Source organism: Musca autumnalis, unplaced genomic scaffold, assembly GCF_047663935.1.
Source record: "Musca autumnalis isolate F117 unplaced genomic scaffold, ASM4766393v1 scaffold_4, whole genome shotgun sequence".
Lineage (NCBI taxonomy): Eukaryota > Metazoa > Arthropoda > Insecta > Diptera > Muscidae > Musca > Musca autumnalis.
Window position 1 is genome coordinate 218,055,595 of NW_027411977.1, and position 25,248 is coordinate 218,080,842.

General features: G+C 30.1%; 1 protein-coding gene across 2 annotated transcripts; it reads left to right on the forward strand.

The window, feature by feature from the left end:
• Window positions 1-1,573: 1,573 nt before the first annotated feature.
• LOC141403971 (ionotropic receptor 75a-like) lies at window positions 1,574-24,811 on the forward strand. 2 transcript variants are annotated; one of them, XM_073987104.1, is made up of 6 exons: window positions 1,574-1,760; window positions 1,821-2,356; window positions 2,426-2,562; window positions 2,619-3,228; window positions 23,848-24,128; window positions 24,395-24,811. In XM_073987104.1, exons 1-6 carry the CDS (start codon window positions 1,667-1,669, stop codon window positions 24,639-24,641), a joined length of 1,905 nt encoding a protein of 634 aa, XP_073843205.1. In that variant the 5' UTR covers window positions 1,574-1,666; the 3' UTR covers window positions 24,642-24,811. The 2 variants fall into 2 exon arrangements, with proteins under 2 accessions (XP_073843205.1, XP_073843204.1); XM_073987103.1 differs by lacking the exons at window positions 1,574-1,760; window positions 1,821-2,356; window positions 2,426-2,562; window positions 2,619-3,228 and adding exons at window positions 16,266-16,474; window positions 16,535-17,070; window positions 17,141-17,277; window positions 17,333-17,942.
• The last annotated feature ends 437 nt before the right edge of the window (window positions 24,812-25,248 follow it).

A 25,248-nucleotide genomic window follows, 5' to 3' on the forward strand; every position in this document is an offset into this window, starting at 1 on the left:
CCCTCTTATGAGATCTTCTATATGTATAGAAGACCCCATTAAGAGGTCTTCTGTCTATAGAAGTTTCCTTTAGGAGGTCTGTTACCTATAGAAGACCCCTTTAGCAGCTTTTTCTCTTTAGGAGGTCTTCTGCCTTTAAATCACGCCTTTGGAAGGTATATTAAAGACCGCTTAAGATAGTCTTCGGTTTATTAAAGATGCATCTAACTAAAGAAGACCTATTTATGAGGTCTTCTGTCCATAGAAGACCCCTATAGGAAGTTTTCTGTTTTTAGAAGACCGCTTCAGAAGGTTTGCTGTCTATTTATGACCCATTGAGATGGCCTTCGGTTTATTAGATATCCGTCTATCTATAGTAGACCTATTTAAGAGGTTTTCTATCTATAGAAGACCTCTTTAAGAGGCCATCTGTCTATAGAAAACATTTTAGATGGTCTCATGTCCATAGAAGAGGAGGTCTTCTATCTACAAAATACAACTTTAAGAGGTCTTCTATATATAAAAAGCACCTGTGGGAGGTCTTCTCTCTAATAAAACCTCTCAAGGAGGTCTTTTATCTATAGAATACACCTTTAGATAGACTTCTGTCTTTTAAAGACCCCTTATCTCTGTCAGACTCCTTTTTTTTACTGGACAGAAAATATGCTTTCTGTCTAGTAAAAGTTCTTAAGGACGTATTCTATCCATTAAATATCCCTTTAGGAGGTTCTTCTATCAATAAAAGACCCTACAGGAGGTTTTCTATCTAAAGAGACCACTTAAGGAGGTCTTCTATCTATAAAATATCACATTAGGAGGTTTTTTTTTATCTATTGAAGACCCCTCTATGAGGTCTTCTATCTATAGAAGTTTCCTTTAGGATGTTTTCTACCTATAAGAAGCCTCTTTAAGAAGACTTCTCTCTATAGAAGTCCCCTTAAGGAAGACTCTTACGTATAGAATACTCCTTCAGGAGGTCTTTTGTCCACAGAAGACCCCTTTAGGAGGTCTTCTGTCCATAGAACAGCCGTTTAATCTATCCTTAGAAGACCACTTTAGGAGGTCTTCTATCTATAGAAAACCTCTTCAGGAGACCAATTTATCTATAAAAAGTCCATTTATGATGACTTATCCCCAATTATTGAGTTTTTCTATCTATAGAAGGCCCCTTTAGGTGGTCTTCTATCCACAGAAGGCCCCTTTATGGGGAAAAACAGCCTTAGTATGTCTTTTATGTACAGGAGTCCGCCATAGGAAATGTTCTCTCAATAAAAGACCCCTTAGAAGTTTCCTTAAACACCCTTTATTTGTTTTGTCCCTATAACTACGCCCTTATGGGTTAAAAATACCAATTATCTGCTTAAAAATTCGCAATGTTTACTTATGCTGTCAACGCATCCTGTGACAAGCTGTCAATGATATGTCAAATCTTTAAAACAAATATTAGGGGTGTCTTTTTACTTACTAAATGTTGCTGAAACATTTTTCTTCGGCAACTTTTCCTTTATACAACTGTCAAAATCTGCAACATTAGTAATAATTATTAAAAATTATCACGTAAAAAGACACAGCTATTGTGTGTTTTATGCGGTCAAATAAAATGTCTATACATTGTTGGCTTTAGCAACAGTATACGAAGTGAGATTCAAGTTGTTGCAAAGGCGATTTCAAATTCGGAACTACAAAAATGGTGAATATGTTATTAATAAAATTAATATTATATAACTTTTTGGAGCACCGCTTGAAATGGGCCTTGATTTTCAATTGTTGGAATGGAAATGGTAAGTGCGGAACTGTCGAAGAAATAGGGACATTTTTTATTGGAGATCGTAATATTTTAGCTCAAGTTAAATTATCCGATTCTTTGATGATGGAAAATATTTATGGCCAATTTTGGAACATAAATGAATTGAATGAAGGTAAAGTTATGTCTGAGACTTATTTAAAGTATAAGGCTCCACGGGTGGGAGTGTATTTTGATTTCAATTGTGTTAAATCGGAAGAGATTTTAAGGAAGGTCAGTGAGGAGAAACTTTTCCGCCAACATTTCCATTGGTTGATTTATGATGACAAATCCGATTCGGAAAGGTTCAAACAACTTTTTGAAAATTTCCACATGGCTGTTGATGCTGATGCTACCTATGCCTTTCCCAACCTTGAGATTTTGAGTAGCCCCAAAAACATCAGTTATGTCACCTACGATGTTTACAACAATGGCTATTATTTGGGTGGAAAATTGAATATGACAGTCGATCGTGAAGTCCAGTGTTCGGCAAGGGTCTGTGAACTCAAACGATATTTGTCCAGTCTGCACGAGAAGTCACGCAACGACAATCGTTGGTTGCTAAGGGACATAACCATGAGGGTATCAACGGTGGTAAGTTGTGGGAAATGGACAAAATGTATAACGGTTTCCATTCGAATTTGTTTCCTCGCCTTACTTTAGACTACTCACCTACCTCCGACAGCTCCTCCCGCAGAGATTTTAGAATTTTTGGGTTCTGACGACAAAAAGAACGTTGATGCCATTGCCCGTTTTGGTTTTACTTACCTTATGATGCTCAAGGATACCATTGGTTGCCAGTAAGTATTTCCGCAGCATTTTGGGGATTTATCTTTCTTCTTTGCTATGATTTCAGATATTTTCACAATTTTACCAATAGCTGGAGTGTCACCGAAGTGACTGGTGGTGTTATCGGTGCCCTGGGTATTGATCAATCGGCTGAACTTGCCTCCTCGCCCTTTTTAATTACAAAAGCTCGCCTCAACTATGTTCGACCAACAATGCCTTTGGCCACTTTCCGTCAAGTTTGTATTTTTCGTATAGCACGCAATGCTGGGATACGTAGTGAAGTATATTTAGAACCATTTTCCGCCCGAGTTTGGCTCATCTATGTTGCCATTATTTTTTTAATTGGTTTCATATTATGGTTCACATTTGTAGTGGAATATCGGCAATTGAAATTATATTTGATATTTTTGCCATCTCTTTTGAGTAGCTGTCTGGTGGCCTTTGGTTCGGCTTGTTGTCAGGGTAGCTTTTTGATGCCCGGATCGATGGGAGGGCGTATAACATTCTTTTGTTTGTCATTGCTGACTTTTATAATTTATAATTATTATGCCTCGACTGTGGTTGCCATACTGTTGGGATCGCCGGTTAAATCGAACATCAAAACCTTGGGTCAACTGGCCGAGAGCAATTTGGATGTGGCCCTGGAACCAATACCCTATACAATGTCTTATTTGAATGTAAGTATTCTCAAGGAATTTTTTATGCACGTTTCTTGGAGACTAATATGCTTTGAAAATCCACGTTTCAAAAATATTCCTAATAATTTACGTTTGCCGGCTTTTCAATATCCACGTTAAAAAAATTAATAATATAAAAAACATTACTAAAAATTTCTAAAAATAAAAAAATTGTGAAAAATATTTTTAAAAATCCACATTAAAAAAGTATTTTAAAATAATGTTTTAAAAAATATTTAAAAAAAACTAATAAAATAATTTTAAAAAAATTAATAATATAAAAAACATTACTAAAAAATTTCTAAAAAAAATTTTAAAAAATATTTTTAAAAATCCGCATTAAAAAAGTATTTTAAAAAATCTTTTAAAATATATTTTTTTTTAAAAAAAAAAACACATTAAAAAAATTAATAATATAAAAAACATATAATAAAAAAAATTCTAAAAATATTAAAACAAACACTTTTAAAAATAATCATTAAAAAAGTATTTTTAAAAAATTAAAAAATATATATGTATGTATTAAAAATGTTTTTAAAAAATATCTACATTTTTAAAAACAAAAACGAAGTTTCAAAAAATATTTTAAAAAATCGTAATTTAAAAAAAATATTTTTTTTAAAGGTTCCCGTTAAAAAAAATATTTTTTAAGAGAATAAAATTCCATGCTGCAAGAAATATTTTTTTTATTTTAATTTAATTTTTTTAATATTTTTACAAAAATAGTCAGAAATATTTCATGGAAAGTAGTTTCAATAAATCTACATCTTAAAGTAATATTTTTAGGAAATATTTAATACAAAATATTAAAAAATTATATATTATAAAAATTATTAAAAAATATATAAAAACTAAAACAAAAAACCTTCTTAAATAATATGTTTAAGCATCAACGTTTTAAATTGACAAATACTTTAAGAAAAATATAGAAACAAAAATTTTGAAAAATATTTTTAAAAAATCCACATAAAAAAAATATTTTAAAATAATCATAATCATAATATATTAAAAAATATCCACATTAAAACATTAAAAATATTAAAAACACATAATAAAACAATTACTAAAAATATTAAAACAAAAATTTTTTAAATAATAATTAAAAAGTATTTTTAAAAAATTAAAAAAAATGTATATACTAAAAAATGCTTTTAAAGAATATCTAAATTTTTTAAATACAAAAAAAAAAGATGTTTCAGAAAATATTAAAAAAAAAAAATCGTAATTTAAAAAATATTTTTTTTAAAAGATTCGCGTTTCAAAAAATATTTTTAAGAGATTAAAATAATAGTCCATGCTTCAAATGATAATAATATAAAAATATTACTAAAAATTTCTAAAAATATAAAAACAAAAATTTTGAAAAATATTTTTAAAAAATCCACATTAAAAAAATATTTTAAAATAATAATAATAATAAAATATATTAAAAAATATCCACATTAAAAAATTAAAAATATTAAAAACATATAATAAAACAATTTCTAAAAATATTAAAACAAAAATTTTTAAAAATCATTAAAAAGTATTTTTAAAAAATGAAAAAAAAAATTATTAAAAAAAATGCTTTTAAAGAATATCTAAATTTTTAAAATACAAAAAACGATGTTTCAAAAAATATTAAAAAAAATCGTAATTTAAAAAAAATATTTTAAAAGATTCACGTTTCAAGAAATATTTTTAAGAGATTAAAATAAATGTCCATGCTTGAAAAAATATTTTTTAAATAATCCACGTTGCTCGAGAATTTTTTTTAATATTTTAATTTAATATTTTTTAATATTTTTATAAAAATTGTTAGAAATATTTCCGGGAAAGAAGTTTCAATAAATCTACGTCTTTAAGTAATATTTTTAGGAAATATTTAATCCAAATAATTAAAAATTATATATTATATAAAAACTAAAACAAAAAACCTTCTTAAAAAATATGCTTAAGCATCAACGTTTTTTAAATAATATTGACAAATATTTAAAGAAGTATTTAAAGAAAAAATCTAGTTAAAAATAGATATTAAACAAAAAATATTTAAAATAATACACACTAAAAAATATATAATAATAGTGAAATATAAAAAGATAATATAATATTATAAAAAAATTCAAAAAGTTTTGTTGACCTCTTTTTTTTTAATTTTTTATTTATGTTTTTTTTACCTTAGCCGAAAAAACATCGATAAAAAATTTTTCAAAAAGTTAAAAAAAAAATTAAAAGAAAACTAAAAATATCTCATAAAAAGTATTTATTAAAATAATATTTTTTAAAAACTACAAATATTTTGAAATGGATTTTTATCAAAAAGTCTACGTTTTAAAATAATATTAAAAATATACCAAAAATTAAAAAGAATATAGAAGACCGATTCAGAAGGTTTGCTGCCTATTTATGACCCATTGAGATGGTCTTCGATTTATTAGAGACCCGTCTATCTATAGAAGACCTATTTAAGAGGTCTTCTGTCTGTAGAAGGCCTCTTTAGGAGGCCTGTCCTTTCCTGTCCAGAATGCATAAGCAAAGATTCGGAGAGCTCGGGCTAGTGATGAAAAATCTTCCAGTAGTGTATCACCAAGGAAGGAAGAAACCTTTTTCTCGAGCTCTGACTCATTGGTTGTATAGGATTTTGGCCAATGTTCTGGTTCCATGGCTAACCACTTTGGCCCATGCCACCAAAGATAATTGGCTTTTAGGTCTTCAGCCGTACATCCTCTAGTGCCGAGGTCTGCAGGATTGTCAGCAGAAACAACATGCCTCCAGTTGGCATTACCCACATTGTCAAGTATTTCGGAAACTTTATTTGCAACAAAAGTCTTCCAATGGAAAGGTGGTTTGCTGATCCACGATAAGGCGATTGTAGAATCAGTCCATAAATATATTTCTGGTGATGAAATTTCCAGGTTTTGGCAAACAGATTTGATGAGTTTTGACAACATGGCAGCCCCGCAAAGCTCTAGTCTTGGGAGACTCAAAGTTTTTAAAGGAGCAACTTTGCTTTTCGAAATAAGTAAGTTGGTATGCGTAATATTATCTGGGGAGCTTTTTCGGAAGCGTCACAATAGGCGTGTATTTGAATTTGACTTGCAGGAGAGAAGTGAATCCAACGTGGAATTTTAATCTTTTCGATCTGGGAAAAATTTTATATGAAAACGTTCCATTTTTCAAATGACTGAGGTGTTAATTCTTCGTCCCAGTTAGTACCATCAATCCACAGTTGTTGCATCAACACTTTCGCAACTACGATAATGGGTACCAACCATCCAGCAGGATCAAATAATTTTGCAACTATTGACAAAACTTTTCGTTTTGTTATGGAAGCAGTGGGTAAATCGAAATATGTCACCTTGTAAAAGAAATGATCGGAAATGGCATTCCATTGAATACCCAAAGTTTTAGTTTCACTGACCTCTTCTAGCCGTAAGAAATGTTCACTAAGAAGATCCTCCGGGGGCAGATTTAGTAGTATTTGAGGATGATTTGATGTGATCTTTTTCAAGGGAAAACCACCGGAATGTAACAAATCAATCAACTCATGCAAATACGACTTTGCTTCGGTTAGTGAATGAGCACCAGATAAGATGTCATCCACGTAAATTTGACTCTTGAGGATCTGCGATGCTGTTGGATGTGAGTCTTTACTATCATCACTTAATTGAAGCAAAGTTCGTATCGCCAAGTACGGTGCACAATTTACCCCAAATGCGACAGTTTTCAAGCAATAATCTTCAACTTTTTCTAAAGGAGAATATCGAAACAAAATTCGTTGAAATTGCTGATCCTTTTCATGAACAAATATTTGGCGGTACATTTTTTGAATGTCGCCATTGAAGACATAATTGAAGAACCTCCAGCGTAGAACAATGTTCATTAGTTCATTTTGCAATGTGGGTCCAGTGTATAGAATATCATTCAATGATAATCCACTAGCAGTTTTTTTGGATGCATTGAATACGACCCTGACTTTAGTGGAAGTCCTCTCAGGTTTCACAACAGCATGATGGGGCAAGTAATATGAGAGGAAATGAAAATTTTGAACAATTTCGGTGTTTGTGGTCGACTTCATATGACCCAACGTAAGGTATTCCGCAAGTACATTATTGTATTCTATTGCAAATTCAGGGTTCTTTTCCAGTGTTTTTTTTCCATTCTTAAGAATTGTCCCATTGCGCAGGTCGAGAAGACCCGAGGTATTGGTCACATGGTAAATTTTGTTTGAACGGTAGCCTTACGACATATCTACCATCTGCTCTTCGAGTAACAGTGTTCATGTAAAATTCTTCGCACCAGAATTTTTTCAGTTCTTCATTCAGTGGATCAATTGTTGCCGTCCAAGATGCAAACGAGACAACCGAGTTAGAAGTGGGTTTACCACTTACTATCCACCCAAATTCAGTACTTTGGGCAAAAGATCACCAGAAACATTCTTTTCCAAACCTGGCTTTATTATTCTTGGTAAGACGTCGCTACCGATGAGCATGTCAATTGGAGCAGGTTTGAAAAAGTTTGGATCAGCCAGTTGTAATTTCTGTAAGTTGGTGAAATCGTAAATTGCGGTAGGAGAAGCTGGCATTAAGTGGTTAAGACTGGATACTACGATGGCGGTTGTAGTCAACTTGAAGTCAGATTGTCTAGATTTCAGAGTGATTTGGCAAGTTTTAGAGGAATTCTCAAGAACAGTACCACCAAGTCCAGAAATCATTGTGAATGATTTTCTAGTTGGAATATCGAAACGATTTATATTGCGACTTGATATAAAGGATTCTTGTGAACCTTGATCAATGAACGCGCGAATGGTGAAGAATAGCCCTTGATGCTCAATGTCAATCACCGCAGTTGGCAAAACAGTTCTTTCTCCTGATTGAGAGAAATGGGATTGTGTATTTTGAATTTGCGAGTAAGCGGCAGCTGACGTGGTCGGCTGTTCATCATAATATGTTTCAACATGGTAAGCGGAGGCGGATTTTTGCGGTTGCCACCTTTGGTTGGATCGAGGAACCGCGGTTGTCCGCGAAAGTCCTGTTATTATTCTCATCAGGGTGAAGTAATGTGTGGTGTGATTGACGACATGTTTGACAACGATGTTCACTTTTGCATCTTTTGGCAATGTGACCGTATGACAGGCAGTTTTCACAAACCTTATTATCGAACACGAATTTTCTTTTATCCGACAACGGCCATGCGCGGAATTTAGAACAATTTCTTAAAGGATGAATTTGTTTACATGCTTTACATGTTTTTTGAAAACTTTCAGTGGAAGCGGAAGTATTCTACGAGGCAACTTTTTGAGAACTAGAAGAATGCGAATTCTGCTTTCTTATATCGGAAACAGATTCAATCATATTTAGACGCTTTGTAATGAAATCGTCTAGTTGATCCCATGAGGGCATTTCTTTATTGTTTGCAAGAGAACTTTCCCAAGCTGTTAGTGTATCCTCGGGTAATTTGGAAGAGACCCAATAAACTAAAATTGGATCCCACGATATCACCGAAATGTTGTACGTCCGAAGGACAGACAGGCAATTGTTGATTGTATATTGGAGATTTCTCAAGGGCTTTTTCCTTCAATATCAAAGATCTTTCTCAACTGATGATTTATCAAAATTCGCCTGTTTTCAAAGCGTTGACGTAACGCCTCCCATGCCAAATCACAATTGCTATCAGTGAGAGGAAATCTTTTTACAATGTGATTGGCTTCGCCTCTTGTTTTTGCCCGTAAGTGAAAGAGTCTTTGCGCAGGTGACAACTCGGAAATAGTAAATAGTGGTAAACATATCCCTGAAACTAGGCCACTTGTGGTAGCCGCCGTTGAATAATTCAGTGTCACAAGGCGGTAACTTTAATGAAAAACTGGTGCTAGATTTGGAAATTTTTTCTTCTTTAGACTTGGGCTCAGAGGTCAGAAGTTTTTGGTGCTCAATGTTAATTAGATCAAGTATTGAGGATTTACATTCCTTATAGGATCGACAACATTCTGTAAATTTTCCATGGATTTCTCTTCTGGCCTCTTTTGTTAAAGTGGGGTCAGCAGAAGTCATCTCATTTTCATACACGTTTACAAGTTGACGCCAACGTCTTTCCAAGTCATCAAGTTCAACTTGTAAGCTAGACCCAGTGTGATCCTGAATCGGAATCAGGCCAAATTCAGCACAAAACGTGATCACTTGGCCGGAAAAGAAAATAAATTTCTGAGGGGCAAGGGTACTGTTATTGTCAGTGACCATAACGAACTAGAAACAGTTGTAGGTCGAAAGAAAATCTTCCCAAGTAGCTTTTAGTTCAATTAGTTGAAGATGTTACTAATTACACGATAATATTACCTTCAGAATATTCTAAATTAGTCGATGGTCAGACTAGCAAGGTTCTTGAAACCAATTTCGTTAAAGTTTCTTTTCAAGTTTCGTTAGTGTCCACACACGTTAACGTGAAATTTAAGATTTTTGCGTGTCCTCTTTATTTTACCGTTCGCGTTTGTTGTGTTTCTCATACCAATAAAAACAAAACAAACATAAATAAACTAAAAAACAACACAAAATAATTAACATTAATAATTAAATTAATATTAATAGTTAAATTTTCACTATTTCATTAATTAAATGTTTCCTTGAGAAAATAAAAATGAAAGAAAATGGAAGAAAAAATCTTGCAGCGAAAAAAAGGAAGAGGCAACACAACAAACACAGAAAACCATGTACATGGGTTTCACTACTTCATACCCCTCGCCTATAAACTTGACGTCGCCATGTTGAAATCGTGCTAGTCTGACCATCGAATTAGAAATCTGCAACGTATAAGCAGATTGAACAAAAGTATTATCAGAAAACTTCGGATTTTCGATCAATATTTGTTGTAATGACTTGCCAAACAAATATTGTGAAAATCTTACGCATATATACCAGACTGAGAAATTTTGAAACAACCTTTGTGTTAATTCAAAAGTAGCCGAAAACAGAAACCAAGGACCGGTAAGGATTGTTCTAGCTGCTGGAAACCTCAACTATTACTCAATAGAGTGTACTGAAAACCAATAACAAAATGTAAACCAGTTGTAATAGCAAGTCTAAGAAAATTACGGAAAAGAATTCATTTAATTTTTTCCGAGTACCAATGGAAACTTCAAATTTGTTTTTCAATATAATTTGATGCGCTCAACAGCTCGAAGGACCATGTACAATTCCCAGAGTTGGCCTTAAATGGACTGTAAATTGGTTTAGAGTTGAAGCGGTGGCAACTCATTGAATTGTAAAGTTCCTGGTTTTTTTGTGGAAATAAAAGGCAGCGGATGTAATTTCAAATATAAATTATGTTGCGGGTTTTATTGAGGTCCTTGAAACCTAATAGTTTGACTTCTGTTTAACAAGTAACGAGACATTCTGATTGCAGACATTTTGGTCTGTTAAAAATATAGAGCGAAACAAATGGAATCAGGTGGAAAACATAGTAAATGAGTGAAAGCTCATTGAAGTAAAATTAACATATTTAACAGTTCTAATGCAGTTCTGTTAGTGTGTTCAAAATTGTACTTCATTGGGTTCGTTAAATTCAAATACTTAAACTAGTTGTGAAACAGAGTTCAACATATATCTGTTCATGTTGAACATAGGGCGATTACGAATTCTCTCCATCATTAGCGATGGCTTTAACTTGGTTGCATGTCTTGTTGAGGGCTTCATATTCATGCTTAACACTCCTTATCCAAGTCGTGCGCGGTCTGCGGTGGCCTTGGGGATTCCATTGCAATGCAGATTTGGCTATGTCATCATCGGGTCTTCTGAGAACATGGCCGATCCAAGTACATTTTCGCTTTTTCATTTCTTTTTCCACAGGTATGTTATTTGTAAGTTCAAGCAGATCATTTGTGCTCTTGTTGTTTAATTGCGTTACTCCCCACGTGGTAGAACCGTACAGCAACACAGATTTTGCGCTGCTATCAAAAATTCGCAGTTTGGTTTTACGGCTTATGTTGTTGGTTTATGCAGTACTCTTGCTTTGTTGATGCGGGCACATACATCTTCTTCAGATCCACCATGCGCTGATATTATGCTTCCAAGGTAGCTAAAGGTGTCGACGTTTTCAATGACAATATCGTTTACAGTCAAAGGCGTTGTTACATTACTGCCAATTCGCATCATCTTTGTCTTTCTGATATTTATTTTGAGACCTACGCGCAGAGAAAAAAATATGATTGATCCAACAATATTCGAAGAGCAAAATATGTATTGTAAAGATATTGTTAAATTCCAAATGTAGTATTGTGATTCCCACAATTGGGTTTTGTTAAATCCAAAAATAGTTTTTGTCAACTGGACAATAGTTCCCTCTTTTCTTCGACAATTTTTTCTCTTCTCTCGCTATTCGATGCCGTGTTGAAAAAAAAAAACAATTATGGTGAGTTTTGTTTGTATGAAATGATGCCTTTATCTTTGTTTTTGTGTGTATGTATACCAACAATGAGACTCTTGTTTTTATTTGTTTCTGTTTTGTTTCATTCTTCTATCATCATTGTGCTTTGAGGTTTGGTGTTATACCGGAGTTTGTTATGGTGTTTAATTATTCCTTATTTTGTGGTGGGCGCTTGTGGCTTTTTGTTTGGCTTTGTTGTCAGCCGATGCAGCATCATCAATGATTGCAATATTATACGCGACATTTATATCCAAGTTATGTGAAAAGTGTATATGAGAAGTATATACACTGAAATCAAAAATTTCTGGGCTGGTTTTCTGGTTTGACAATACTTTTTGTAAACAAAATTAGATTATGATAGTTCCTACAATCGGTATTGTTAACGATTTTTACAATATTGTGGAAATTCGAAAGTTGTTTTTGTTTTCTAAGTTTGGAACAAAAGATGGTATTTTTGGATTTGGATTACAATGTTTGAACAAAACAAATACATTTTTGGAACCAAAACAGATATTTTTGTTCCAACAAAAGCGACAAATATTTTTCCTCTGCGTGTATGTGCGATGCATTCACTACAAGCCTGTTTAAAATTGCTTGAATGTCCACAAAGCGATGTGCCATGAGACAGATGTCATCTGCATAATCAATGTCATTTAGGCGGTTGTTGAGGTTCCATCGGATGCCACATGGTGCTTCGTTGTTTGTTTGGTACATAACGCAGTCAAGCAGTTATGAGGAATAGCGTCGGTGAGAGTATACATCCTTGTTTTACACCCGAAGTTGTGGCAAATGGTGTGCTTTCTTCGTCATTGAAGCGTACGTAGCTGGTTGCGTTACTGTATAACTCGCGGATCAGTTGGATAATTTTGTGGGGGATTCCATTAAGAAACAAAATATCCCATAGTGCCTCACGGGCTACCATGTTAAAAGCTCGTTCAAAATCGACGAACAATAAATAGATTGGCGAGTTATATTCTTTATATTCTTTAGACTGCTCAATTATGATTCGCAGAGTGTTAATATGGTCTGTACATGATCTGCCATGACGGAAACCAGTTTGCTCGCATTATCTCCACCGCTTGACACATTCTGTTAAGTATCAAGGTGGCCACCAGTTTCGCAACCGCATTTAATAAAGTAATGCCTCTCCAATTCTTGCACTCCTTCAAGTCGCCTTTTATTACACCTTTTTTTCCATGGATTTGGTATTTGTTCTGAGACCCATGCATTGCGTATTATAGGTGTTAGGTCTTCTGCTAATGTTGGTGCACCATATTTAAGAAGTTCAGCCGGTATATCGTCTGGGCCGCTGGATTTGCCATTTCTAAAAGATTCAAGATCCGATTTGATTTCCTCGCACGAAATGTGGCGTCTTGGGTTTCGTCTTGAAAGTGTTGAGCGTACAGTATGTTCGTTTTGGGGGAGTGTCGCTTGATTTTCCACAAAGAATTTGCGCCATCGATTTAGCTGTTAGGTTGGTGTAGTAAGATCAGCTCCATCTTTGTCTTTGATTGTTGCTGTGCTCCTAATGTTGTTTCCACCTAGTTTTTTGCAATGAACGGAAACAAACAAAACGATTCCCGTACCAATCACACAAAGCCACAAACTTTTCAGCTTCTCTGAATCGTTTCATTCTCACAACCAAAACAAAAACACAAACTTTTCAATGTAAAAAGATGGAAACCGTACGATTGCTGAAATCTAACTTCGGCTATGCTTTGCCGAGTTGTTTCATTCGCCACCGATACAAAAAGTATTTTTGGGAAACGTTTGCCGTGCGTATTGTCAATGACATACTCAGACACACACACACACATGTGATTGCTTAACAGCCCTATATGTTAGCATCAACATACCACAGTGAATTTTATCAACCACCAAACGTTTTTGATTTATTCACATTTGTTTAGTACTATTCCGTTTTCTATCTGCTCTTGTGGAGTTGAGTACTTTTCGCTTTTCGTTTTGTTCGCACTCACGAATGTAAACAAAACAAAACTAAACAGCGAGTTCGGCCAACGTGGGTTATGTTTCGTTTTGTATTGTTCCTATGGAAAATACGAAACGAAACGATTGGAAATTTTATTTAAAGTATTTTTACGTACTCTGGTTTTTTGATAGCTGCGTAGACTTGTCGCATGTTACCAACATTTGATGCACGCTCTGCTTCATCTGCGATGTTGTTGTAGTAGATTGAGGTGCTTAACGTTTGCTGCTGATCTTCTGTATTCCGCCTTCACTGCAGCCTTTTCACTGGGAGTGCGAGCGACTTCCATTCTATTTTTCAGAATTTAGCGCTTTCTTATTTCTGACCATGTTGACTCGCTTATCCATGGTTTCCTGCGTTCTACAGCTTGCCCAAGGATGGTTTAAGCTCTTTGTTTACATGCTTGTACAATAGATTCCCATGATGTCACTATGTTATTTACATCACCAGTGTTTAATCTCAATGCTAAGTTGTATGCTTCCGACGTGGCTTGGTTTTGCAATCTGACTATATTATATTTGGAAGTTACCTTTTTCTTTTTGATTGCAGCTGGTCGTAGTCTGAAAGTTCCAACTAGTAGCTGATGGTCGCTATCAATGTCAGCTTGCCTTAACATCCATTAAGGAGCCCACGAAAAGTTTACTGGTTATGATGTGATCAATTTGGTTTCGGGTTCTACCGTTCGGGGATTACCACGTCTATTTGTGTATATCTTTATGAATAAAGCGTATGCCTCCAATGTATAGACTATGTCTAGCACAGAAGTCAACGAGCCGGTCTCCGTTATCGTTTCTGGTGTTGCCTAGGTCATTAGGTCCCATGACCGCTTCGATGTTGGTGTTGTTGTTTCCGACTTTTGCATTGAAATCGCCAATTACAATTTTTATATCTCCACATGGAATTGAGCTCATGGTAGCATCGAGCTGCGAGTAAAAATCGTCCTTTGCTGACACGTCATCCGGTTCAGTGGGCGCATAGCATTGAATTATGGCGATTTTCAGGAACCGCGAATTGAATCTCGCTACGATTATGCTGTCAGAAATTGATTGGTAGCTGATAAGACACTTGTTGGCTAGTGGTGTTAGAAGGAGCCCTACTCCGTGTATTCGGTTCTCATTATTTCCAGAATAGAGGAATTTGTCTCTAGTAGACAATTTGGTGGTCCCGCTATTTAACCATCGTACCTCACTCAAACCGAGAATATGTAGCTTATAGTTAATCATCTCCCGACATACTTGTTGTAGTCTAGATGGTTCAGAGAGAGTTCTCACGTTCCATGTTCCAATCATTATCCGTTTCTTAAAGCCAAAGGTCGTCATCGTAAGAGGGGTTGTGTTATTTGAATCTGTAATCGTTTCTGTGAGGGTGAGGGTACCATTTTGGCCATCGTGTTTCAGAGGGAATTTTTTTGCTCCCATCCTCCTAATTTCTGAGACGCACTACGGCCATTTAGGGTTTCACTGACATGCCCCCCCTCCTCCTTTATCCGGGCTGGGGTCCGGCTGATATAAAAAATTATTATCAGGCGGAGTTAAATCTGTATATAGAAACCATTTTAGATGGTCTCATGTCAATAGGAGTCATCTGTCTTTAGAAGCCATTTTTGGAGGTCTTATGTCCATAGAAGAGGAGGTCTGCTATCTATAAAATCCCACTTTAAGAGGTCTTCTATATATAAAAAGCACCTATGGGAGGTCTTCTCTCTAATAAAACCTATCAAGGAGGTCTTTTATCTATAGAATACTTCTTTAGATAGACTTATGTTTTTTAAGACCCCTTAAGGAAATATTCTATCTCTGTCAGACTCCTTTAGGATATGTTCTGTCTAGTAAAAGTTCTTAAGGACGTATTCTTCCATTAAATATCCCTTTAGGAGGCCTTATGTCTATTAAAGATGCCTTATGGAGTTCTTCGAGCAATAAAATACGATTTAGGAGGTTTTCTATCTAAAGAGACCACTTAAGAAGGTCTTCTATCTATAAAATATCACTTTAGGAGGTTTTCTATCTATTGAGGAACCCTCTATGAAGTCTTCTATCTATCCTTTAGTAGGTTTTCTACCTATAAAAAGCCTCTTTAGGAAGATTTCTCTCTATAGAAGTACCCTTAAGGAAGACTCATATGTATAGAAGGCCCCTTCAGGAGGTCTTTTGTCCACAGAATACCGCTTTATGAGGTCCTCTGTCCATAGAACAGCCCTTAATCTATCCTTAGAAGACCCCCGAAAAAGTCCATTTAAGATGACTTCTCCCCATTATTGAGCTTTTCTACCCTTAAAGACCCCTGTAGAAAACCTCTTCACGAGACCTATTTATCTATAAAAAGTCCATTTAGGATGACTTATCCCCATTATTAAGTTTTTCTATCTATAGAAGGCCCCTTTAGGAGGGAAAACAGCTTTAGTAAGTCTTTAATGTACAGGAATCCGCCTTAGGAAATGTTCTATCAATAAAAGACCCCTTAGAGGAGTTTCTTTAAACTCCCTTTATTTGTTTTGTCCCTATAACTACGCCCTTATGGATTAAAACGACCAATTATCTGCTTCAAAATTCGCAATGTTTACTTATGCTGTCAACGCATCCTGTGACAAGCTGTCAATGATATGTCAAATCTTTAAAACAAATATTGACTAATTTGCGTAACTGCTAGTTTAAGGTATTGTGAGCGTTTAAGGGGTCCAATAAAATGGCTATAGATTGTTGGCTTTAGCAACAGTATACGAAGTGAGATTCAAGATTCAAGTTGGAGATTTCAAATTCGGAACTACTAAAATGGTGAATTTGTTATTAATAAAATTAATATTATATAACTTTTTGGAGCACCGCTTGAAATGGGCCTTGATTTTCAATTGTTGGAATGGAAATGGTAAGTGCGGAACTGTCGAAGAAATAGGGACATTTTTCATTGGAGATCGTAATATTTTAGCTCAAGTTAAATTATCCGAATCTTTGATGATGGAAAATATTTATGGCCAATTTTGGAACATAAATGAAATGAATGAAAGTAAAGTTATGTCTGTGACTTATTTAAAGTATAAGGCTCCACGGGTGGGAGTGTATTTTGATTTCAATTGTGTTAAATCGGAAGAGATTTTAAGGAAGGTCAGTGAGGAGAAACTTTTCCGCCAACATTTCCATTGGTTGATTTATGATGACAAATCCGATTTGGAAAGGTTCCAAAAACTTTTTGAAAATTTTCACATGGCTGTTGATGCTGATGTTACCTATGCTTTTCCCAACCCTGAGATTTTGAGTAGCCCCAAAAACATCAGTTATGTCACCTATGATGTTTACAACAATGGCTATTATTTGGGTGGAAAATTGAATATGACAGCCGATCGTGAAGTCCAGTGTTCGGCAAGGGTCTGTGAACTCAAACGATATTTGTCCAGTCTGCACGAGAAGTCACGCAACGAAAATCGTTGGTTGCTAAGGGACATAACCATGAGGGTATCAACGGTGGTAAGTTGTGGGGAAATGGACGAAATGTATAACGGTTTCCATCCGAATTGGTTTCCTCGCCTTACTTTAGACTACTCACATACCTCTGACAGCTCCTGCCGCAGAGATTTTAGAATTTTTGGGTTCTAGCGACAAAAAGAACGTTGATGCCATTGCCCGTTTTGGCTTTTCTTACCTTATGATCCTCAAGGATACCATTGGCTGCCAGTAAGTATTTCCGCAGCCTTTGGGAATTTATCTTTCTTCTTTGGTATGATTTCAGATATTTCTACAATTTTACCAATGCCTGGAGTATCACCGAAGTGACTGGTGGTGTTATGGGTGCCCTGGGTATGGATCAATCGGCTGAACTTGCCTCCTCGCCCTTTGCCATGTCAAGAGCTCGCCTCAACTATATTCGAGGAACAATACCTTTGTGCACTTTCCGTCAAGTTTGTATTTTTCGTACACCACGCAATTCTGGGATACGTGGTGAAGTATATTTGGAACCATTTTCCGCCCGAGTTTGGATCATCTTTGTTGCCATTATTTTTTTTATTGGTTTCTTATTATGGATCACATTTGTAGTGGAATATCGGCAATTGAAATTATATTTGATATTTTTACCTTCTCTTTTGAGTAGCTGTCTGGTGGCCTTTGGTTCGGCTTGTTGTCAGGGTAGCTTTTTGATGCCCAGTTCGGTGGGAGGGCGCATGACATTCTTTTGTTTGTGTTTACTGACATTTATAATTTATAATTATTATACCTCGATTGTGGTTGCCATATTGTTGGGATCGCCGGTTAAATCGAACATCAAAACCTTGGGTCAACTGGCCGAGAGCAATTTGGTTGTGACCCTGGAACCAATACCCTATACAAAGTCTTATTTGAATGTAAGTATTCTCAAGAATTTTTTATGCACGGAGACTTGGAGACTCATATGCTTTAAAAATCCACGTTTCAAAAATATTCCTTATAATTTTGCGTTTGTTGGCTTTTCAATATCCACATTAAAAAAATTAATAATAAAAAAAACATTACCAAAAAATTTCTAAAAATAAAAAAATTTTGAAAAATATTTTTCAAAATCCGCATTAAAAAAGTATTTTAAAATAATGTTTTAAAAAATATATTAAAACATATATTTAAAAAATATCCACATTAAAAAAATTAATAATATAAAAAACGTTACTAAAAATGTTCTAAAAATAAAAAAAAATTTCAAAAATATTTTTAAAAATCCACATTAAAAAAGTATTTTAAAATAATGTTTTAAAAAATAATAATTAAAACATATTTAAAAAAATTAATAAAATAATTTTAAAAAAATTAATAATATAAAAAGCATATAATAAAAAAATTTCTAAAAATACAAAAACAAAAATTTTTAAAAATAATCATTAAAAAAGTATTTTTAAAAAATTAAAAAAATATATATGTATGTATTAAAAATGTTTTTTAAAAATATCTAAATTTTTAAATACAAAAACAAAAATGAAGTTTCAAAATATTAAAAAAAAATATTTAAAAAAATATTAAAAAAAAATCGTAATTTAAAAAAAATATTTTTTTAATGATTCAGGTTTCAAATCAAAAAAAATTTTTTTTGGAGAATAAAATTCCATGCTGCAAACATTTTTTTTTTTATTTTAATATAATTTTTTTTAGTATTTTTACAAAAATAGTTAGAAATATTTCAGGGAAAGTAGTTTCAATAAATCTACGTCTTAAGGTAATATTTTTAGAAAATATTTAATACAAAATATTAAAAAATTATATAAAAACTAAAACAAAAAACCTTCTTAAATAATATGTTTAAGCATCAACGTTTTAAAATAATATTGACAAATATTTAAAGAAATATTAAAAAAAATCTAGTTAAAAATATATATTAAACAAAATATATTTAAAATAATAAACACTAAAAAATATATAACTTTTGTGAAATATAAAGATAAAATAATATTAAATAATATTAAAAAATATAAAAAATTTCAAAAAGTTTTGTTGACCTCTTCTTTTTTGTTTTTAATATAATATATAAATATTATTTTAATAAATTCTTTTTATGAAATATTTGTAGTTTTCTTTTAATTTTTTTAAAAACTTTTTGAAAACATTTTTATTGATGTTTTTTCGGCTAAGCTAAAAATCATCAATAAAAAACTTTTCAAAAGGTTTTTAAAAAAGTTAAAAGTAAACTACAAATATTTCATAAAAAGTATTTATTAAAATAATATTTTTTTAAAACTAAAAATATTTTGAAATGGATTTTTATTAATACGTTTTAAAATAATATTTAAAAATATACCAAAAATATTTAAAAATTATTTTTTTAAAAACTATATAAAAATATGTTTTAAAAATAAAAATATTTTTTATCTTAAAAGAATCGACGTTTCAAAAATATTTCTTATAATTCACGTTTCTTGGCTTCATTTCAATATCCACAATACAAAACAAAAAAAAAGAAATAAATAATAATAATAATAATGTAAAAAATATATATTAAAAAATTTCAAAAAATATTAAAAGAAAAATTTTAAAAATATTTGAAAAAAAAAAAATAAAAAAAAATATTTTTAAAAAATTATATTAAAACAAAATTTTTGAAAATAATCATTAAAAAAGTATTTTTGAAAAATTAAAAAATATATATGTTTGTATTAAAAATGTTTCTAAAAATATCTAAATTTTTAAATATAAAAACAAAAACGAAGTTTCAAAAAATATTTAAAAAAATCGTAATTTAAAAAAATATATTTTTTTAAAGATTCACGTTTCAAGCAATATTTTTTAAGAGAATAAAATTCCATGCTGCAAAAAAATATTTTTGTTTTATTTTAATTTAATTTTTTTTAATATTTTTACAAAAATAGTTAGAAATATTTCAATATTTCAAAAATATACCAAAAAATTAAAAAAATATATTAAAAAAAATTAAAAAAAAAATATTTTGCAAAACCAACTATTTAAAAAAACACTTTTAAAACTGTTATACATTTTTTTATTTAAGTGAAATTTAAAACATATAAAAAATCGCTTAAAAATTCCAAGTTCCACCAAAAGAAAAATATTTTTAGAAAATGTACGTTCTAAGAAATATTTAAAAAATTCCACGTTCTAAAAATATTAAAAAAAAAAAACACTTAAAAATACTTAAAAACATTTTATTTAAAATCCACGTTTCTCAAAAAATATTCTTTACTAAATGCACGTTTTAAGTTATAAAAACTAAATATTAAGTCATATTTTTAGAAAATATTTAAAACATATATTTTTTAAAAAATATTTTATAAAAAAATATAAAAAATATTTTTTTTAAAAAAAAAATTGTATTAAAACATATTTTTAAAAAATTGTATTAAAAAATATTTTTAAAAAAACATCTAAATTTTAAAATTCAAATAATCATAGTTTCAAAAAATATTTAAAAAATCAAAGCTTTGAAAAATATTTTTATAAAAATTCACGTTTCAAAAATATATATTTTTTTAAATCCACATTGCTCGAGAATTTTTAATTTAATATCGCGTTTTAATTTTTTTATTTAAGTAAAATTTAAAAAATATAATTCCAAGTTTCACAAAAAGAAAAATATTTTTAGAAGATTTACGTTCTAAGAAATATTTAAAAAATTCCACGTTCTAAAAATATTCAAAAAAAAAAACATTTCAAAAATACTTAAACATATTTTCTTTAAAATCCACACTTCTCAAAAAATATGCTTTACAAAATGCAAAAAAACTAAATATTAAGTCATATTTTTAGAAAATATTTAAACAATGTATTTTTTAAAAAATATCTTTTTAAAAACTATATAAAAATATGTTTTAAAAACAAAAATATTCCTTATAGTTCACGTTTGTTGGCTTTTCAATATCCTCATTACAAAAAAAAAAAAAAAATCAAAGCTTTGAAAAATATTTTTATAAAAATTCACGTTTCAAAAATGTTTCTAAGATTAAAATTGCATGCTTCATAAAATATATATTTTTTTTAAATCCACGTTGCTCGAGAATTTTTAATTTAATATCGCCTTTTTATTTTTTTATATTTTTACAAAACAGTTCCACATATATTTCAAAGAAAGTATTTTTAATAAATCTACGTCTAAAATAATATTTTTAGAACATATTTAATACAAAATATTAAAAAATATATATTATAAAAATTAGTAAAAAATATTTTTTTTTCAAAAAACAAAAATAATAAAAATAAAAAACCTTTTTAAATAATATTTTAAAGCATCAACGTTTTAAAATAATATTTGAAAAAATGTGTTTAAAAAATCTAGTTAAAAATAAATATTAAACAAAAAATATTTAAAATAATACACACAAAACATACATAATTTTTGTGAAATATAAAAAGATAAAATAATAATAAAAATAAAAATTTCGAAAATTTTGTTGACCTCTTGTTTGTTAATTTTTTATTGATGTTTTTTTTGTTAAACTTAGCCGAAAAAACTCCAATAAAAAAATTTCAAAACGTTTTTAAAAAAATATTAAAAACACAAATATTTAATATTTTTTAAAAACCAAAAATATTTTGAAATGGATTTTTATTTATAAGTTTACATTTTAAAAAAATATTTAAAAAGATACTAAAAAATTAAAAAAATATTGAAAAAAAATATATATTTAAAAAGCCAGATATTTAAAAAAACTTGTAAAATTGTTAAAACATCTTTTAATTAAGTAAAATTAAAAAAAAAATCGTTTAAAAATTATAAGTTTAAAAAATGTAATAAAAATAAAAACTAAATATAAGGTCATATTTTTAGAAAATATTTAAAAAATTTATTTTTTTTTAAATTAAAAAATATTGAAAAAAAGTTAAAAATAGTTTAAAATTATAAAAAATGACACTTTTTAAAAACAAACAATAGTTTTTTTTTTCAACAAAAAACTTTCTTAAATAATGTTTTTAAACGTTTACATTTTAATAATATTAAAAAAACTTAAAAAATATTGTTAAAAATACATATAAACAAAAAATATTTAAAAAATACACACCAAGAATATTTAATTTAATATTATTATATATTAAAAAATGTTTTATAAAGAATACAAAAAAAAATTATAAAAATTTTTTGTAAAAACTAAAAATATTTCTTAATAACACATTTAACAAAAGGTCTACGTATTGAAAATATAGTTAGACACATTTTAAAAAGATTGAAACACAAGTTTTAAAAAATATTTTACAAATATCAAATATTTAAAATAGAATTAAAAAAAATCTTTTTTAAAATAATCTTTAAAAAAATTCAAGTTGCTAAAAATATTTTAAAAATAAAAAAAAAATATTTGAAAAACGTTTTAAAAACTCTACGCCTTAAAACATATTTTAAAAAATAAAAATATTTTAAAATTTTTTGTGACATTTTCCTTAAAATCCCCGTTTATAAAAATGATATTCTCTAAAAATTGTACGTTTTCAAAAATAAAACAAAAATTAAACATAAAATTATATTTTTTTAGAAAAGGTTTAACAAAATATATTTTATAAAAAATATTTTTTAAAAATAAAATTTTTTAAAGATTATTTGTTAAAAAATTCAAGATTTAAATTTTTTTTTTTCAAAATAAATATTTAACAAAAACACTGATAAATTAAACATAAAAAAATATTTAACTTCTCTAAAAATATAAAAAAAATGTTAAAAATCTAGTTCTAAAATAATATATGAAAAAAGTTTATAAAAATTATTTTACAACAAATATTTTAAAAAATGTTTTTAACAACATTTTATAAAAAATCTTAACACAAATGTTTTACTAAACATATATTTTTTAAAAACTGAAAATTTGTTTAAAAATATTGTTATTTTATTTAAATGTTTTTACATTTAAATAATATTTACAAATAGCTTTTATAAAAATATTTTTCAAATATAAAAATATTTGAAATATTTTTTTTTTAAGTTTCAAAATCAAAAACAACTTTCTTGTTGTTTTTACCCCCCGCTTATTGAAGCAACACTCCTATGTTCGTATTCTTTGCAAAGCAAAGACGACATAAAAACAGTGGTGGATATGAAATTCTTTAGTTCGACTCAAATTGTAGGGTAAACAGCTTTAGGGCCATACAGCAAATTTCTCATTTTATTTAATTTGCTAGATGGCTTTATTGACCTGTTTATCGATACAGAGTCGGCGAAAAAGGGAACTGATGAAGTTGTTTGGTGACAACTGAAACTATAGTATTCCCTACCCTTCGGCCGCAACTAATCAATTTCATATCCACTTTAAAATATTTTGTTGTTATTCAAACAATTGAATTACAACAAAATATGGACTCAAGCTGAAATAAACACAAAGATGTAAACGATATATGTTTAAAAATTCCACGTTATTCAAAAAAGTACTTTTAAAAATTTCACGTTTAAAAAATGTACATCTAAAAAAAAAAAGTAAAAACGTCGCATTTAGAAAAACGTTGTTAAAAACACGTCAAAAAGTTTTTAAACATTGTTCTTTAACAAAAATATTATATACAAAATCAAAATCAAAAAATATTCTCTAAAAAAGCAAAATTTTTATAAAATTAAAAAAAAATCAAATATTAGTTTTAAAAATCCAAAAATATTTTTGTTGATTTTTAAAAAAGTCAAAAGTCAAAAAATTGTTTAAAAATATTCATGTTTTGTGGATTTTTAAAAAAAGTGCATGTGTATTCTACAATAGTTGTAAAAAATCAGATTTTGTGGTATTTTAAAAATGTTAAAAATTCAAATATTCATTTTTAAAAAAATTAAACATGTAAAATGTTATTTTCTCCAATTTCCAGTTTTCCAAATTACCTGAAACTCGCGCCTTGGTACGTAATAAAATACAAGCGAAGAAAGATCCGCAAAGTGTTTGGCTGCCAATTGCCGATGGAGTGCGACGGGTGCGTGATCAGCCGGGATATGTATATTGCACAGAATCTTTTTCGAGTTATAGTTTAATAGAACGCGAGTATACGGCCGAAGAGATTTGTGATATCAACGAGGTTCTGTTTCGGCCACAAGAGATACTGCACAAACAAATGAATCGCAATTCAAGTTATATGGAATATATAAAATTAAAGTGAGTAAAAATGTGTCTCTTATTATTATTATTTTTATTATTATAATTATTATTATTATAATTATTATTATTATTATTATTATTATTATTATTATTATTATTATTATTTTTATTATTATTATAATTATTATAATTATTATTATAGTTATTATTATAATATAATATATATTATTATAATATAATAATTATAATTACTATAGTAATTATAATTATTTTATTATAATTATTATTATTATTATTCTAATTGTTGTTGATTTTAATTTCAGACAAGTTCGCATCTTGGAATCGGGCATACATCGCCGCCACCAGAGCATATGGGTCAAGGCTCGTTTACCATGTTATTTGTCGAGCGCATCATTGGTCCAAGTTGGTTTGGAATATACTGCGCCGCTGTTTATAATGTTGGCTTGTGTTTATGGCTTGGTTTTTATGCTGCTCGTGTTGGAAATATTTTGGCATAAATATTTGGAGAATATTGAGTTGAGGGAGATTGTCGAGGGATTGATGAAATGAAAGATAAATTATGCGACAGAAGAAAAATATAATTATGTAGAATTTCTTACACTTAAATGCACTTAGTTCTCTCTTAAAGAGCACAATATTTAATGTGAAATATAGAGCACCACTCACCATGAATAAAATATTAAAAAAGTTAGGTTATGTTTAGCATAACGCCGTAGAAATGCGTCTTACTTACTAAAGGTGTAATTAAAGTTTTTTTTTGCCTTCGCTACACTTACCCCAGAAAATAAAAAAAAAAATAAAAAGGAAAAACGGGAATCCTGAATCTAGCAGAAAAAACTGGTGCTTCTATAGTCCTTTTCTGAAAGAAAGGCTGCTTCTATAGTCCCTTCCTGAAAGAAAGGGTGCTTCTATAGTCCCTTTCTAAAAGAAAGGGTGCTTCTATAGTCCCTTTCTGAAAGAAAGAGTGCTTCTATAGTCCCTTTCTAAAAGAAAGGGTGCTTCTATAGTCCCCTTCTGAAAGAAAGGGTGCTTCTATAGTCCCTTTCTGAAAGAAAGGGTGCTTCTATAGTCCCTTTCTAAAAGAAAGGGTGCTTCTATAGTCCCTTTCTAAAAGAAAGGGTGCTTCTATAGTCCCTTTCTAAAAGAAAGGGTGCTT

What these genes read in the sequence shown, in the direction of transcription:
- LOC141403971 (XM_073987104.1), top strand. Translation starts at nt 1,667, where the DNA reads ATGGTGAATATGTTATTAATAAAATTAATATTATATAACTTTTTGGAG. An exon ending in CCATGAGGGTATCAACGGTG is followed by an intron (nt 2,357 to 2,425) that starts GTAAGTTGTGGG and finishes GCCTTACTTTAG; the next exon opens with ACTACTCACCTACCTCCGAC. An exon ending in ATGGAATATATAAAATTAAA is followed by an intron (nt 24,129 to 24,394) that starts GTGAGTAAAAAT and finishes TTTTAATTTCAG; the next exon opens with ACAAGTTCGCATCTTGGAAT.